The 16,632-nt window shown below is 32.4% G+C and overlaps 1 protein-coding gene across 1 annotated transcript; it reads left to right on the top strand.

Moving 5' to 3' along the window:
- The first annotated feature begins 4,175 nt into the window (after positions 1–4,175).
- LOC111918031 (DUF21 domain-containing protein At5g52790) lies at positions 4,176–16,492 on the top strand. Its single transcript, XM_023913688.3, has 12 exons — positions 4,176–4,488; positions 4,582–4,658; positions 6,828–6,911; positions 7,048–7,161; positions 7,415–7,501; positions 7,600–7,739; positions 7,827–7,988; positions 13,314–13,465; positions 13,553–13,716; positions 13,815–13,861; positions 15,975–16,230; positions 16,327–16,492. The coding sequence occupies exons 1-12, from the start codon at positions 4,308–4,310 to the stop codon at positions 16,372–16,374; spliced, it is 1,512 nt and encodes a 503-aa protein (XP_023769456.1). The 5' UTR covers positions 4,176–4,307; the 3' UTR covers positions 16,375–16,492.
- Positions 16,493–16,632: the final 140 nt, after the last annotated feature.

The raw sequence follows: 16,632 nt of genomic DNA, 5'->3' as shown, positions 1-16,632 counted from the left end.
CTTATATTATTCTCATAATATATTAATAATATTTCTTCTCTCATTATAAATCATCCTGTCAAGTTGTTATGGTGAAGGCAATCCAAAAGGACCATGCACAACCGGGTCAAATACTTGCCTAATATAGTTGCAGCCTTAGACACTATTCCAACAGTATGAACTCACTTGAAAGATCGGAGAAGGTGAGATGAAAACCGATTAGAACTTTGACTCGACAAAGTGGATTTTCTCGGGATTCTCGGGAATCTCGGGAGCACAAATAACCTTCGAGGCTTGAGTATGGAAACCGGGGCTTCGAGATATCACGTGCACGTAAAACAAGGCAAAAACGCAAGAAAGATGAAAGGAAATGAGCAGTTTTCCCGGAACCCTCACATCCCTTTTATAGGGGTTGGGAACCGCCTCGGTACACTGGGCCTACGCGTGCATCATGCGTGACCGCATCCTCGACTGCCTCGGAGCTCGGATGGGACGGGGCATAGCCTCGCATAGGGGGGCGACGTGGATGATCCGAGGCCTAGTCCTCGAGTACGCTGGGCGTAACTCGGATTGGTCCGGTGACTCCTCCTTCGGATAATACCGAAAGTTGATTTATATTTATATTTTTATTATTTAGTAAATTTCGAAAATTCATATCTTCTTCATACGAACTCCGTTTTCGACGTTCTTTATATCTACGCGTAGGTGAGACTACGTTCTACAACTTTTGTTTAGACTCAGTCGGCAAATTTTGAAATCATTTTTTATTATTTATTTATTAGAAGGTCGGGGTAAGAAAAGTTCGTTAGAAATTCATAACTTCTTTATCCGATGTCTGTTTTTGCCAGACTTTTTACCATTGAAAAACCATTGTCGATACCTTCGATTCTCATTTAGGTCATTCCGGCCAAAAGTCGTTCGATCTCTGTTTCGAGTTTTTAGCCGTCTATCGTTATGCCGAACTTGGAAAAATCATAACTTCTTTATACGAAGTCAGATTTGGACGTTCTTTTTATGTACGATCACGGTTTAATGATATCTAACATAGTAGGTAACCAAATAGAGACTTTTGTACATTTTTATTTTCAAAGTTAATTTCATTATTTTCAAAAGTGGTTACAATACTTGGCTTTTTAAGTCATTACATAGAATCGAAATATCGGGTTGTCACACTTTGGTCAAGGTCCAGTGTCAGAATCCCAAACCTTATGTGTGAGAATTGTTGCATTTTGATCCCCAATGGCATTTTTGTAATTTTTGGGTGAGACATGCATACGTGGTAGAATCACAAACCTTAATTTTTAGGGTTCCCTATTTAAACATCCTTAACTCTCAAGGCTTCTATCTTTCATCAGCCTCCAGCCCTATTTTGACCCTTTGCATACCCTAATTAGTTTGAGAGCATCTTTGAGCCTTTTTTGTGTGTTTTGGTGATCTTGATGAAGTATTGATTAGATCTTGTTTAGCCATGAATTTGTGTTCCTTTGGTCCCATAAGCTTGGTATTATGAGTACGGGTTACTATAATTCATATAACTTGTCCTTTCAGATGTTTTGGAGTGTTTAGAAGCATAAAAATGTGATCTTGGTCATTAGTTCCCTTCCATGCATGAACTGGGATGTCTTAACGAGTTAAGAAGTTAGCATTTTTGGTATTGAGCACTTAATAGCCATGCAAGACCATAAAGTTGGAAACTTTGTGGTTAAGGACAACATTTGAGGACTACATCTAGAATTTAGACAAAAGATCTTAAAGGATTAAGATCGTAATATAAGGGATAAGAGGCATTTGTGTATGATGGGCGTACCAAATGGTACGTTGCGTGTACGCAGTCAACATTCCATTTCTGGTCAAGCTCGAGTATGCCCCGTGTACATGCTGAGTACGCCCATGGTACTAAGCTGAGTTGACTCGGATTGACCTTTGACTTTTGACTTTGACTAGGGTTTGACCAAGTTTGACCTAAGGGTATTATGGGTATTTTGATTATAAGTTAAGTTTGGTCATGTTTCAATTAATAGGTGACCGGTAGAGCTGATAGTCGGAGCGGTGTCCTATTCAACGATCTTTTCAGACTGAGAGGTGAGTTTTCCTCACTATACTCGTGGGTCGAAGACACCAATGCCGACCCACTAGATTGTGTATCCTGGTATATAGGATGTTGTTATGCCGTATTGATTTGTTAGATTTGTATCCTGGTATATAGGATGTTGCTATGTGGTAGTGATCTGTGGATCTACCTGTTTGTTTGATGACTGGTTATATGATTATCTGTTACTGGATATATCTTATTTGTAATGTATATGTCAACATGATATGGTGGGGTTGAGGCTGTACAACTTTGTGTTGTCATTCAACAGACCGAGGCAATCTAATCAAAAGGTTGTGGGCCGGGGGTAATCCAACCGGAAGATTGTGGACCCAGTATGTATTGGCAAACCAACCGAAAGGTTGTGGGCCGGGGGTAATCCAACCAAGAGGTTGTGGACCCGATATTTGTTTGGTTATATGTTTGTGTGGTGGTACTTTGGGCGAACTCACTAAGCTTTGACTTATAGTTTCAGTTTATTGTTTCAGGTACTTCAGATGATCGTGGCAAGACGAAGGCGTGATCGTGCACATCCTTCGGATTTTATGTTATTTGGATTTATTGATACTCTGATTATTGATTATTATTACTTTGGAAACAATGTTTTGTAAACAATCATGGTCATTGGGTTGTTTTTGAAAAATTAAAAATTTTACTCTGAATTTTGGGATGTTACAAGCTGGTATCAGAGCCCTGATTTGAGAGAATTTGATGAACATTCGTGTGAATCCAAACTCAAACTAAGGAACTAGAAAAGGTTTTAAAAATGGGTTTCAAAAGTAACCAAGAAAGGATGCGATGTGTACGATCAACCGGAGCAAGAAAGTATACCCCAAATTACCACACTGTTATTTATTATGATATGATAACACTACAAACACGTGATATGCTAGGGATCTTCAGGAATTGAATGATAGAATTTCTTGTATGATGCCTGATAGCTTAAGATGACTTTTTGTATGAAATTGACATCATTACTGTAGTTGCTTAGTGTATGTCTCATAGTCGTACATAACTAAGATTTTATAGCATGATAATGTTTGGTTTAGCCTTATTTCCTGTTCCTTGTTTGGTTGTGGGTTCAGGGTAGAATCATGGGCGATATTGACAGGTTTTCTACCGACAGTCGTGGATTATTGACCTGGTGTGGTCGAGTTTGCGTGCCAGACTTTGGTGGGATCAGACAGACTGTGCTGAAGGAGGCATGCAAGTCCATATTTTCGATACACCCTGGAGTCACCAAGATGTATCGATATTTGAGACTTAATTACTGTTGGTCGTGCATGAAGAGAGTGATATTCTGGTATGTCGAGAGGTGCTTGACCTGTCGGATAATCAATGCCAAAAAATGAGCAATAAATAGCTATCTTAGTGTATAACTCTAAATTTTGTCATTATTAATTATTTTTTAATTTAACGAAGAAAATACAAGTATTGGAAATGCTAGGTGACGTAGAACATGATCTACCAATTAAAACTAGGATCCACTTAAAAGTTAAAACGTATTGGAATTGAAATGCGCGCGCATTGCGCATTTCGGACGAGATATTGAAATCACTATCACGAACCTTCAGCAATGGAGCTTCAAATGGCAACAAATAGTCTTACCGCGCCCTTCGCTAAGCCTAACCCTAGGTACAGTTCTTAATCTTACATCATAAATTTTGTTCATATTTCGATCCTTTCGTTGATTTCATCTCAGTTTTCACGGATCAAACATCTCAATTTTGATATTAAAGTCGTCGACGACTGTATATACTTGCACTTGTTCCAAATTCATTTCTACTTGCCAACACAAGTTGATTTGTTAAAAAAAAACAAATACAGGAATGCTAAACACGATATAAACACGGAATTGTAATTAGATTATAAATTATCTTAAAAATTTATGTACTTTTGTCGATCACTCTCCAACTGCCGCACAACCAGTGAGCTTTTCGCACTTATAAAAATGGTGAAATCTTAATGGAGTGGTTGAGAGAATGAACTATTTGCTTTTTACTGAATAACGTCTTTTTGTGCCCTAGATTTTTGTTTTTCTATGTTCCTTAGTTTTTTAATGCTGCTATTTCTTTCCCTTACCGACTTTCTATTCCCTGAATGGCCAGAATAATTATAATAAGGCCTTTCGTGTCTATATAAACCCTAATCCTATGATTCTCGTTTCATACATAACCTGTTGATTTCACTAGTATAATCTCGAATCAAAAGATCAGTAAAAGCAAGCAGCAAAAATTAAATGGCTGCAAATGATGTGCCATGTTGTGAAACTATGTTTTGGGTGTATTTAGCTTCATCAATTGCCTTGGTTATTTTTGCTGGACTCATGTCTGGTTTAACCCTAGGTTTAATGTCCCTTAGCCTGCTTGACCTTGAGGTGCTCATCAAGGCTGGTCAACCTAATGATCGCAAGAATGCAGGTATAATTGCTTAATTATTTTTGTTTTTTACATTCATCATTTACAAGATTTGATTCTTAATTATATAACTTTTCCCATGTTATGGTTTTACAGAAAAGATTATGCCCATAGTCAAGAATCAACACCTACTCCTATGTACGCTTCTCATATGCAATGCCATAGCCATGGAGGTATGGTATTTACTTCAATTTCATTATAATTCAAGATTTTCATGTTGAAAGTAATTGATACAACACACATATAAAATGGGAACATCTATTATTATAATATAGAAAATAGCTCAAAACTCCATCTCTTATTATAATAAAGAAAATAGCTCAAAACTCTATTACAATCGTTCCCTACATCTCTTTATTATTTGATATCCTAACTCAATATCTAGATGCTATATATACACGACACACACACATATTAGTTGAGCTCCAAGCAACATCTAAGGAATCCTACTCAATCTTGGATTAGTACCAACCCTTCTACACCTCATCGTGTAAGGGCATATTCGGTATTTACCATTATTATCCCCTAATTTCAGCATAAAAGTTAATAGATCTTTTAAGCCCAACAGATTTCTCATTTCACCAAACTTCACCTTTGCAAGTGCTTTTGTTAGACTGTGAGCTCGTTGCTCCTTCCTGCTAATATGCTAAACCACTATTTTTTTTCCGACTCTTTCGCGCAAGACTTGACATGTTTGCTTTGGCGATGAAAAGCTGGATTTTTTACTAATGCAAGTGTAGATGTATTGTCAATCTTGAGTACCATTTCTTGTACACGAGATCTGATTTTGTTCAAGAAGATCATGAAGCGAGACTGTTTGACAACTCACTCCACTAGTAGCCATATATGTACTCCGTCTTACATGAGGATAGGGCAACTATCTCTTGCTTTTGTGAAACCAAGTAATAGGTGATTGGTCTAAGACCATCTCCAATGCATTGAACTCATATGAGTTTAATGGGTTGACACATATACATTCCATTTACTATACAATTTTACCCATTAAAATCTACACTCAATTAAACTCTATACAATTTAATGGATTGTCACATCATTTATCATTTTTTTTTATTTATTGTTATTTTAAAAAAAATTAATTGACATGAAATTAAAAATTAAAAGCTACAATTAAAATTAACATTAATTAAAAATTTAAAACAAAAAATAATATATATATATATATATATATATATATATATATATATATATATATATATATGGCTAGGTTAATTTGTTTCTTATATTTATTGTGTTTTAGAATGCACCAATAGGAATTTAATAAAACTAAATAATTATTTAATTAAATAAAAATAGATATTAAATGATTTCCATAATTGTATGTATATTAAATGATATCCATAATTATATTTTTTTTTATGGAAACTAATTAAATTCGTCATTAATGTCAGCAATAACATTTTTTCAAAATAAAATCGTATCAAGGTTTTTTTGTTAGCAATAACGTTCTTTCAGGACTCACTCACTTAAAATACAATAAAGTTGTATGAAATATGAATAATGAAAGTGTATTCTAGTAGAATATACTCTCGTTCTACTAGAATACGCTCTTATTCTTCTAGATACGAATTCATTCTGAAAGAATATTATTGTTGATATTAATAACAAATTTAATTAGTTTCATAAAAAATAATTATAAGTATGGATATCATTTAATATATATTTAATGTTTACTAAATTCTTATTGGTGTATTGTAGCACAAAATAGATGTGAGAAACATTTGAATATATATATATATATATATATATATATATATATATATATATGTGTGTGTGTGTGTGTGTGTGTGTGTGTGTGTGAGGAGAGAGAATGTAGAGTTCAATGAGGATTGAACTCTCCATTCCATTGAATCCTAGTCATTTTCCCACAATGGATATTTTGAGTTTAATGAGATTAAACTCTCCATTAAACTCCCATTGGAGATGACCTAAGTAAAAAAAATGACCTGTTGTATTTAATTATCCGATCATCTTGATCTATGTTGTGAGTTGTGATTTCTATGACTATACCTTATCTAGTTAGCAAGTACTATATAAGGATTCCTTGGTGCTCAGATAATATGCGTGTGTGTTTTGTTTATATACTCTTTAGATACCAAAGGGCTACTAGCCCAGCGGTATCTGATGTTGTCATTCCTCGTTGAGGGTTCAAGTCCTACTGTAAATATAAGTGAAATAATTTAGAAGTAGTTTAATATATATTTGTATTGCCGTTAAAAAAAAAGATAGATATAGGTAACAATTGTCACAGAGTTGTGAGCTATTTTTTCATACCTTCAAAATCGATCATAAATTAACTAAGTCTTTTTTTTTTGGTACATAAGGCTTTGCCAATTTTCCTTGACTCGATTCTCCTGCCTTGGACTGCGATATTGATATCTGTAACTCTTGTGGTTGCTTTTGGTGAGGTAATTTATGATGATTTTAAAAATTTCGCTTACGTCATTGTTGTTGTTGTTGTAGTTATTATTATTATTATTATTATTATTATTATTATTATGTAGGTGTCTAATTATAATGCCATTATGTTGCTTTTATCACTAGATTATACCCCAAGCCGTGTGCTCACGATATGGACTAGCTATTGGTGCAAAGCTCTCGTTCATAGTTCGGTTTCTTGTCATAGTTGTCTTCCCCATAGCCTATCCTGTCAGCAAGGTATTTTCTTTCACCTCTTATAATTATACGCATGCTTCAAGAAATTAATCGAGTATTATAGGCAACAAAATATGCGAAAATAAACACAAGAACCAAATTGTACACATAGATACAAATTGGACAATAGAGATATAAGTTTTAAGTGATCAACATAAATATATATATAATATAATAAATCGGAATTAGTTGCATGCATGCATGCATGAAAACCTATAATGTAAAGTAAGGTTTTATTTTTATTAAATATTTTCAGCTTTTAGACTTGATCCTTGGTAAAGGACATTCCATGCTTTTACGACGCGCAGAGCTTAAAACATTGGTCGATATGCATGGAAATGAGGTACGATTTATATATATCCAATTAAATTCGAATATATAACATAAGATAAATTAATTAACTAAATCAAAACTATATACTGCAATTATTCTAATATTCAGGCGGGAAAAGGCGGAGAATTAACACATGATGAAATTACAATTATAACCGGAGCTCTTGATTTAGCACAGAAAACGGTCAAAGATGCCATGACACCAATATCCGAAATATTTTCCCTCGAGCTCTACTCTAAACTCAACGAGTATACATATATATATAATAATTTCTTTTTTGAATAATTGTTTTTTTATTCATTTATATATAAAGTTAACATATTTTAATTTCTCAGGGACACTATGAGTTTGTTATTAAACAAAGGGCATAGCCGTGTTCCTGTGTATCTAGGAAGACCAGAAAATATAATTGGCCTTATTTTGGTAAAAAGTTTAATCAAATTTCGAGCTGAAGATGAAGTTCAAATTAAGAATCTCAGTATCCGGAAAATCCCAAGGTACAATTTGTGATGGCCTAAACCATATTGTTATTTGCTGCGAAATTTGTTCTACTAGAAAAAAACACTGATGTTTATGTACTTTTATTTTTTTTAAAGCAAGACTTTATTAAAAAGATATAAAAAGGAATTACAAGGTATAATACAATGGGTTATAAACCCACAAGTCCCATAACATTATCCTCCCCTATTTAGCTCTATATATTTCTAAGACATATAAGAAAGCCAATGCTTTGATATCGTAAGCAAGAACAATCAGTCTTTTCATTTTGTTGTTAAAAATCAAACCATTCTTTTAAGTCCAAATTATCCATAAATATGCCCCGATAAATATGCCCTGGAGGCTGCATCTGTAATATCTATTCCTCTATTGCTGTTTGCGAGGTTTGTATTAACGCCCATAATTTCGTTCAAATTGTCTTTACTAAGAGGTCCATCCTTCCACCAAATAGTCAAATGTGCACGTAACTCCTTAACTGTTGAACACTCCTTGAAGAGGTGGTCTTCGTTCTCTTCGAATGCATTACACATGGGGCACATGGTCTTTGGAATACACACCCCCTCTGTACTAAATTGGATCTCGTCGGTAGCTTACCAAGTCTCGCGCACCAAATGAATATGTTAATCTTTTGAGGGACTATCTTAGTCCATATAGTGGGCAAGTGAGAGGAGTCCAAGAATCTCTTGCTACTTCCCTCCGGAGGGAAGACATAGTGTAATCTTCACCCCCATCAAGACTCCAACACCACCTTCCAATGTTTGAATTTCCCCTGCTATCGTTACTTCTATAGAAGAGTGAATTAAGGTCAATGTTGAAAGGTTCCAATTCGATCCTAACGTGAGATATTCTAGTCGAAACAAATCTTTTGTTAGCTAATGATCTCATCATTCCCGGTCTCCCGTCTTCACCTTATATGCACCTAATCACCTTTTTCCAAATAGAGTTTGTAACATCTCTAAAGCGCCACCACCATTTTGTTAAAAGAGCGAGGTTAAGGGGGTGTTTGTCTTGTCTTTTTGAGAGCCAAGTCATTTTTGGAAAAGATAAAAGGTAAAAGATGTTTGGTAGAAACATTTTAAAAGCTATTTTTGGATTTTAGATAGAAGAAAAACCAACTTTTTGGAAAAGTTAGGAAAACCTGACTTTTTGTAACTTTTACAAAAAAAACTTTTGCTTCTAAAAAAGACAAGCCAAACACCCCCTAAGTGCACATAAGCTTCGAATCGCCAACCCTCCTAAATTGTTAGAGCTCATTATTTTAGGCCAAGCTACCCACGTGATGTTTTTATGCTTTGATGAGGTCTCCCAAAAGAAGCCATTGCGATTACTTTCTAGCTTTGAGTTAACTTTTTTAGGGATCATATAAAGCTAGAATAGGTATATACCAAGGTCGCCAAGCAGAGACTTAATTAGAGTCAAACGACCTCCCATAGAAAAAGATCTAGCTTTCCACATGGAGAGTTTCTTGTTAAACTTATCAATAAGAGGAACCCACGTCGAAACTCTAGAATTTCCACCTACCGGCATACCAAGATAGGAGAATGGAATATCACCTACCAATTGAGCCATGGAAGACACCTCATATATGGAAACATCGATACCTATTATTTTGCTCTTTTGAAGGTTGACCTTGAGACCGGAATCAAGATGGAAACAAGTGAGGATTCTCCTAAGGTTTCTCATATTCTACTTCGATCATTTTCCCAAGAAAATCGCATCGTTCGCAAATTGAAACAAGGAGAAAGTTGGTCCATCTTTAGGCATTTCCATCCCCTCGAAAAGACCTTTGTTATTCGCCTCTACTAAAGCCACCTTAAGACCCTTAGCATCAATTATGTAAAGAAACGGGGATACGAGATCTCCTTGTCTCACTCCTTTCTCTAAAAAGAACTCTTCTGTGGGTGATCCATTGACAAGAATAGAGACCTTAGAGGAAGAAAGAATTGCTTGAACCCAAGTTCTCCACGTGTCACAAAATCCCAATTTCTTCATGACATCCTCCAAGTAACTCCATCTTATAGAGTCAAACGCCTTATCAAAGTCAACTTTGAACAATAGTAATTTTTCCTTCTCTTTTTAGCCCATGATATGATTTTGTTCACCACCAAGGGGGCATCCATGATGTTCTATCGCTAACGTACGTCAATTTCTGATCACTGATGACTGTGCCAATAACCTCTTTAAGACGAGCGGCAAGGGATTTAGAGATGATCTTGGTGATACACCAAATAAGGTTTATTAGTCTATACTTTGTAAGATTGAGTGGGTCATTTGTTTTTGGGATAAGAGATATAAAGGAGGCATTGCTTCCCAAATTTAAGACTTTGTGATGTTCAAAGTGCTTCACCGCTTCATCGCTTCAACCACATCACCCCCAATAATATCCTTTTAATCTTAATGAACTTAAATGAAAAACCATCATTTGGACCAAGACATTTATCGTTGCCACAATCCCACACGTCTTCTATAATTTCATCACTCGTTAAACTCAATTCCAAATAAAGTCGAGCATGATCTGAAAGTTTCTTGAATTTCGAACTCATAAACCTTGGTCTACAAGTGGTTGTTTCTTTGAACTTTTTCTTGAAAAAGTTAAAAACCTCATCTTTTATTTGTTTCGGGTCAATTCTCCATATCCCGTTAATGTTTAAACCATTTATGTGTGATCTCTTTCTGTTCATATTTACGATTCCATGGAAAAAAACTTGAATTCTCATCATCCTCTAGAACCCACTTGCACCTTGCCTTTTGTCTAATGCCAAGCATCTTATACATATGTATCGCCTCGATTTGTAACATTGTATCTAAGAGTTCTTTAAGGGAAGCATCATCCAGAACAACAACTTTGGCGATCACGTCCAACGCAACAATTTTTGTTCTAAGCATTTAAAGTTCTTCCTCTTTCTTGTTGTAAATGAGAACCCGTCCAAATTTTATGTCATTTTTAAGAACTCTCAACTTTTAGGAAATCCTCTCAATTTTTGAGAACATAGTCAACCTGGAACATGGGGTGTTCCAAGAATCCTTCACGACATTAGTGAGACCATCGTCTAAGAGCCAAGACGAGAAAAACCGAAATGGAAGTGGTCTGAAGTCCGGAGAGTTAGTATCTAATAGAACCATGTAAGCGTGTGGAAGTGCCAATTTGCTAAAATTTGGCCAAGTTTGAAGAAACTTGTTGGAGACAAGATACCGGTCAAGCTTGCTAAATTTGACCCATCCAGACTCATCCAAGTATATTTACGCCAACCAAGTTTATGATAACAAGACCGATCGTAACATTGTTCTTCATATATTCTTGAGAAAATCATAACTTTTTTTTTATCAATTTGGTTTTGTAGGTTTTTTGTTGTTGTTGTTGTTATGGGGATATTTGAAAATCATTATCATAGAAAAAAAAAGTTTCGTAGTACGTGAATGGAGATCCACAATACTGAGAGATTTTTGAAAAAAAAAAACAATGTAAAAATAAGAAAAACAAACCATTTCACATCAAATAGTAATTCGACGTTGACCAGTGAAATTGGTGGCCCTTTTATAACAAAACCTAAAATTCTTTAGCTAAACATGAATAGCTACAGAATTTGCTATAAAATTCAACAACCAAATTCCATAGTAATTTTTCTCATAACAAATTGTTTTTGCTACGGAATTAATACATAGCAAATATATTTTGTACCAAATTCCGTAGACAGATACAATAACAAATTCTATAGCTATATTATTCTAGCAAATTCCATAGCCATATTTCTCTAGGCATATTTCTGTAGCAAATTCTGTGTACTTATTTTCATAGCAAATTCTATCGGAATAATCCCGTAACCAATTTCTTAGGCATATTTCCATAGCATATTACATAACTATATTTCCATAGCATATTGCAAATTTCATATGCATATTTCAATAGCAAATTCCGTAAGCATATTTTCTAAGCAAATTTTGTAGCCAAAATTTTGTAGCAAATTTCGTAATAATATATAATAAAAAATCTAGTTATCAATTACACCGTACTAATAAATGAAAACACAATTAATAAAAATCAAAACAATTAGAAAACAAATCAATATTGAATATACGATACTCTATCACTGACTAGTAAAAGTTTTGACATGGTCTGTCAAAACGTTATTAAAAGTAACTGCTTGCACGTTGTTGTTCAAGTTTCCCATATTTTGTTTTGATCTGATTTCTTCTTAAACTCTTCAAAATTCCATTTTGCATTCTAGGATATCCACACTTTTAATGATCTATGACTAGGCATTATTTTGTCTCTTTGTTTGTTTGTTTATTTATTTATTTATTTTGTTGAGCGCATGAATGTTGTAGATATATTGTCTATATCCAAGGTTGTAGAATTCGCTACTCGATACCTGTTCGGCCGACTATCGAGCAGCGAATATTCAAATTCGATAATTCATGTAGAAATATTTTTAAGAAAGTTATATATATATATATATATATATATATATATATATATATATATATGTCAAAATCATAAGTTAAAATTATCAGTTGATTGAAATATATAACAAAATTAGATACATGTGCATACACAACATGAAAAACATACAATGGTCTCACTTCGTGAATAATTATTGAAAATTTAAGATATACATGCAATACTAATTGCATGTGTGTGTATGTGTGTGTTAAATAATAAATCATTAAGTATATTATACATATTAATCATCGAGTTGACCGAGTTTTACAACACTGCTCGCTTCAGTAAGGGGTCGATTGGGGGTACTCAGATTCTGTAACTCGCATCGGTAACGGGCCGTGTAATCGGCCAACTCAATGAATTTTACAACACTGTGTATATCGTTCCTTCGCCTTAGTTTCCCAAGGTCTTCATTTTAGAAGTTATTGCATCATTCCAACAACAATTTTTCTACATTACAAAATATATACATTAGTTTAAATATTAATATGTACCTAATAATTACATAAAATTAAGGATCTACTCTTTTGATAAATGATTAATGAAGAATAATGGTAGAACAATGGTATGATGACAACAACCTACAAATATAGTGATATGATTACATTCAATGTACATAAATTAAAAGATCAGAATTTTACATTACTTATTTTCCTAACCTCCAAATACGTTGCTTGCGGTTGAAACTCCTCAAATCGAAGTCCATTTGCGATTTCCTTATGAATATAATTTTGTTTTTTAAACCTTAAATACCTTATGTTTATGTGATTGACCCATGGCCAAATCATAACCTATATCCTCGAAATGGCAGCCCATTAAGGCCCGTCTAGTTTTAAAGATTTTCTCATGTATAAATTATATCCACTTTACACTTATTTGACAGGATTCATGAATGTTTACCGCTGTATGAGATGCTAAATTTGTTCCAGAAAGGACAAAGCCACATGGCAGTTGTTGTAAGAAGTAAAATTGCTCTCAATACACATAACAATTCCTCTGGCCAGCTGTTAACTCAGATTAAAGTAGAGAAAAAAGGTCTCTTAACTTTATATAAGACACGAAATTATTAAGTTATTATATATATAGTAACTAACTAATAATAATTTCTGAATCGTGTCATAGGTCAAAATACAAAACTGAGCATTTACAGATCTTCAAGTGATCCTACATCTCAAAATCCCGCACCAGATCAAAATATTTCAAGTGTTCTAGACTCATTCCCTAATCCAGATGAAGAAATTATTGGTCTTATAACAATGGAAGATGTTCTTGAAGAACTTCTACAGGTTCGCTATTATACTATACCATTGAAATAATTACCTTTATCACATTTGTTTAAATATTTAACGAATTTCATGTGTCCCGTATCATTTTAAATGTGAAGGAACCTATTCTCGATGAAAGGAACGAATATGTCGATGTAGACAACATGTAAGTCTTTTGATCAATACTTTATTATAAATAACTTTAAAAACATTACATTAAGGCATGAGAATAGTCCTAGTAGTGGAAAAAACATAAGTCTCTAAAAATATTAGGGAAAGATTCACTATGGTAAATTATTACAATTTAGCAAACAAATATCTCAAACCTATTACACCCATACTTTCCAAATATTTACTTCATACTTTTCATTACACTCTAAAATTAACAAGAGAATAAAAGAAGAACAAAAAAATACTTAAAATGTATTTAATGTGATCACTTTGATACCAAAACCTTACCTTGGCTCCTTTTATAGAAGTGAAGCCCATCCCACCTTTATAATCTATCAAATATGGGACAAATTATTCAATAACAATATTGTAGAAACACATCCTATCTAATAAATGAAAATACTTTTGACACTTGTCAATTTTTCCTCAATTTTGACACATGTCATTTTCTAGGATTTTAAAAATTGTTATTTTCCACTTGTCATTTTTAGGGATTTCAATTTTTTCTTAAAATAAATTTCCAAAAAATTCTAATGGGTTATATATATATACTAGTCGAATGCCTGCGCGTTGCGCATAAATATCTATATAGTTGAAATCTTTACAAATATATGTTTTTTAAATATAACAATAAAGTTGTTGTTAAATTTGATATAAAAATTCGTATACTAAATTGATATAATCTATTGATTATTTTGAATTATATGATAATATATACATCTATTATAACTGTATAATCTCAACCGTTTGAATGATTTCTACCCGCGAGTTACTCATTAATAAAATTAAATATAATATATGGTTTAATGTTATTTATAGTTGTTGTTGTTTTTAGTTAATTTTTTAAAATTTATTTGCTTAACGCTTTAATTTCTATCATTATAATTATTTAAAACATCAAACATTGTTTTTTGATTTTAAGGGTAACAATATAATCATTTATATAGACTTATTTTTAACTATTGTTATTGTAAGTTATTTTAAGCTACTTATTTAAGAGCTTTTAACGATTATAAAAATATCTTTATGAAATATTTAGTTAAATTGAGATTATAATTTATTTTTTGCATTTAGCACTATAATTTATCACATTTAACTATTTACAAAATATTCATTGAGTTTTTTAAGTAGACTGAAATTTATATTTAAGTCGACACTGTAATATTATATTTAAACAATTTAAGTATTTTGTCCAAATTGTTCAAATGTTGTAGCTTTAAACTGATAATGGTTTACATACAACAACATATTAAATATAATATGTTAAAAGTTAAAGACATAACTTTATAAGTATAAGTAAAGATATTACTTTAATATTGAAATTTAGTTTATTTATGATTACACTTTAAGTTTGATATTTATTTAACCTTATTAACCAACTTATAATCGTTATTAGAAAGACATTACAATTTATCACTTTTAACTATTTACAAAATATTCTTTTGGTTGTTTAAGTTAAACTAAAATTTATATTTAAGTTGATCATATAATATTATATTTAAATTTATAATTTAAGTATTTTATACAAATTATTCAAAAGTTGTAGCTTTAAAATGATAATGGTTTACATCCAACAATATATTAAACTAATAAATTAAGTATAATATGTTAAAAGTTAAAAAAACATAACTTTATAAATAGAAGTAAAAATATTCTTTTAATATTGAAATTTAGTTTATATATGATTACACTTTAGATTTGATATTTATTTAACCTTATTAACCAACTTATAATTATTATTAGAAAAAAATTGAAAAGTCATGGAAGTTTCAAATGAATGTGGTGAAAGAAAAAAATGCATGAGAGTTTCAAATGAATGTGGTGAAAGAAAAAATGTTTCCTTTATAATATAGTATGATATAAGGTTATCATTTTATTAATTTAATAATAAATTCTCATAAATGATTCAAACGATTTGATTTCTTTCATAAATGTTCTAAAAGATTACATTTTTATAGAAAAACATTATTTTATAAAATATTTAATGTTTATATTCATATTAAATTTTTATTTTTAATAAACCCGTGTGATACACTGGTCTTAAACCTAGTTGCATAATACTCCAATTAATGTTATTGTTTCTCCTCGTTTCTTTCTTTTATATTCAGAATGAAAATAAACATGCTTCCATCCACGTTAAGATCGGGGGCAACATCAGCATCTAATTATGATTGGAAAACTTTGGTGTCATCTCCACTTCAAGCATCACCAATTTCTTCACACCATCAAACTTCTGCAATAACTTCACCTATTTCACCATTTATCCAGTCACCCTTCAAAAAACCAACATCATATACTTCTCCGACAAAGTCTACACCAAATTCTCCTATGGGCCACGTCAGCAGCTCACCATCTTCATATAAGGTAAGTCAAAGTTTATGTATTATATATAACTCTTTTATGTATTAATTACTATGATATGATATGATCTTATGGACATTACACGTGGCATGCATGCAGGTCTCAAGGAAATCATATGAGAAGCTCGATAAACCTAGTAATAAGTAGTTCTTCAATCTCTTACACTTTATCACCTCAGAAATAAGTGTATAAGCTTCGAGGAGCTTTGTTTTTTCTTCTTCTGTTAACTTTATGTGGATGCTAATAAACTGATCTTGTTTAGGGATAAATATTTAAATTGCAGCGTGTCCCCACCGAAAAGTAGATAAAAATGTGAATATCTTGAAAAATTAAATTTTAAAAAAGACAAAAAATAATCTAACATCCACCATTCATTTTTCTGGATAAGATATACTAATAAATGAG

Source organism: Lactuca sativa, chromosome 9 (genome assembly GCF_002870075.4).
Source record: "Lactuca sativa cultivar Salinas chromosome 9, Lsat_Salinas_v11, whole genome shotgun sequence".
NCBI classification, from domain to species: Eukaryota; Viridiplantae; Streptophyta; class Magnoliopsida; order Asterales; family Asteraceae; genus Lactuca; species Lactuca sativa.
Note: the sequence above shows the minus strand (reverse complement) of the source record. Positions and strands in the feature narration are given on the sequence as shown.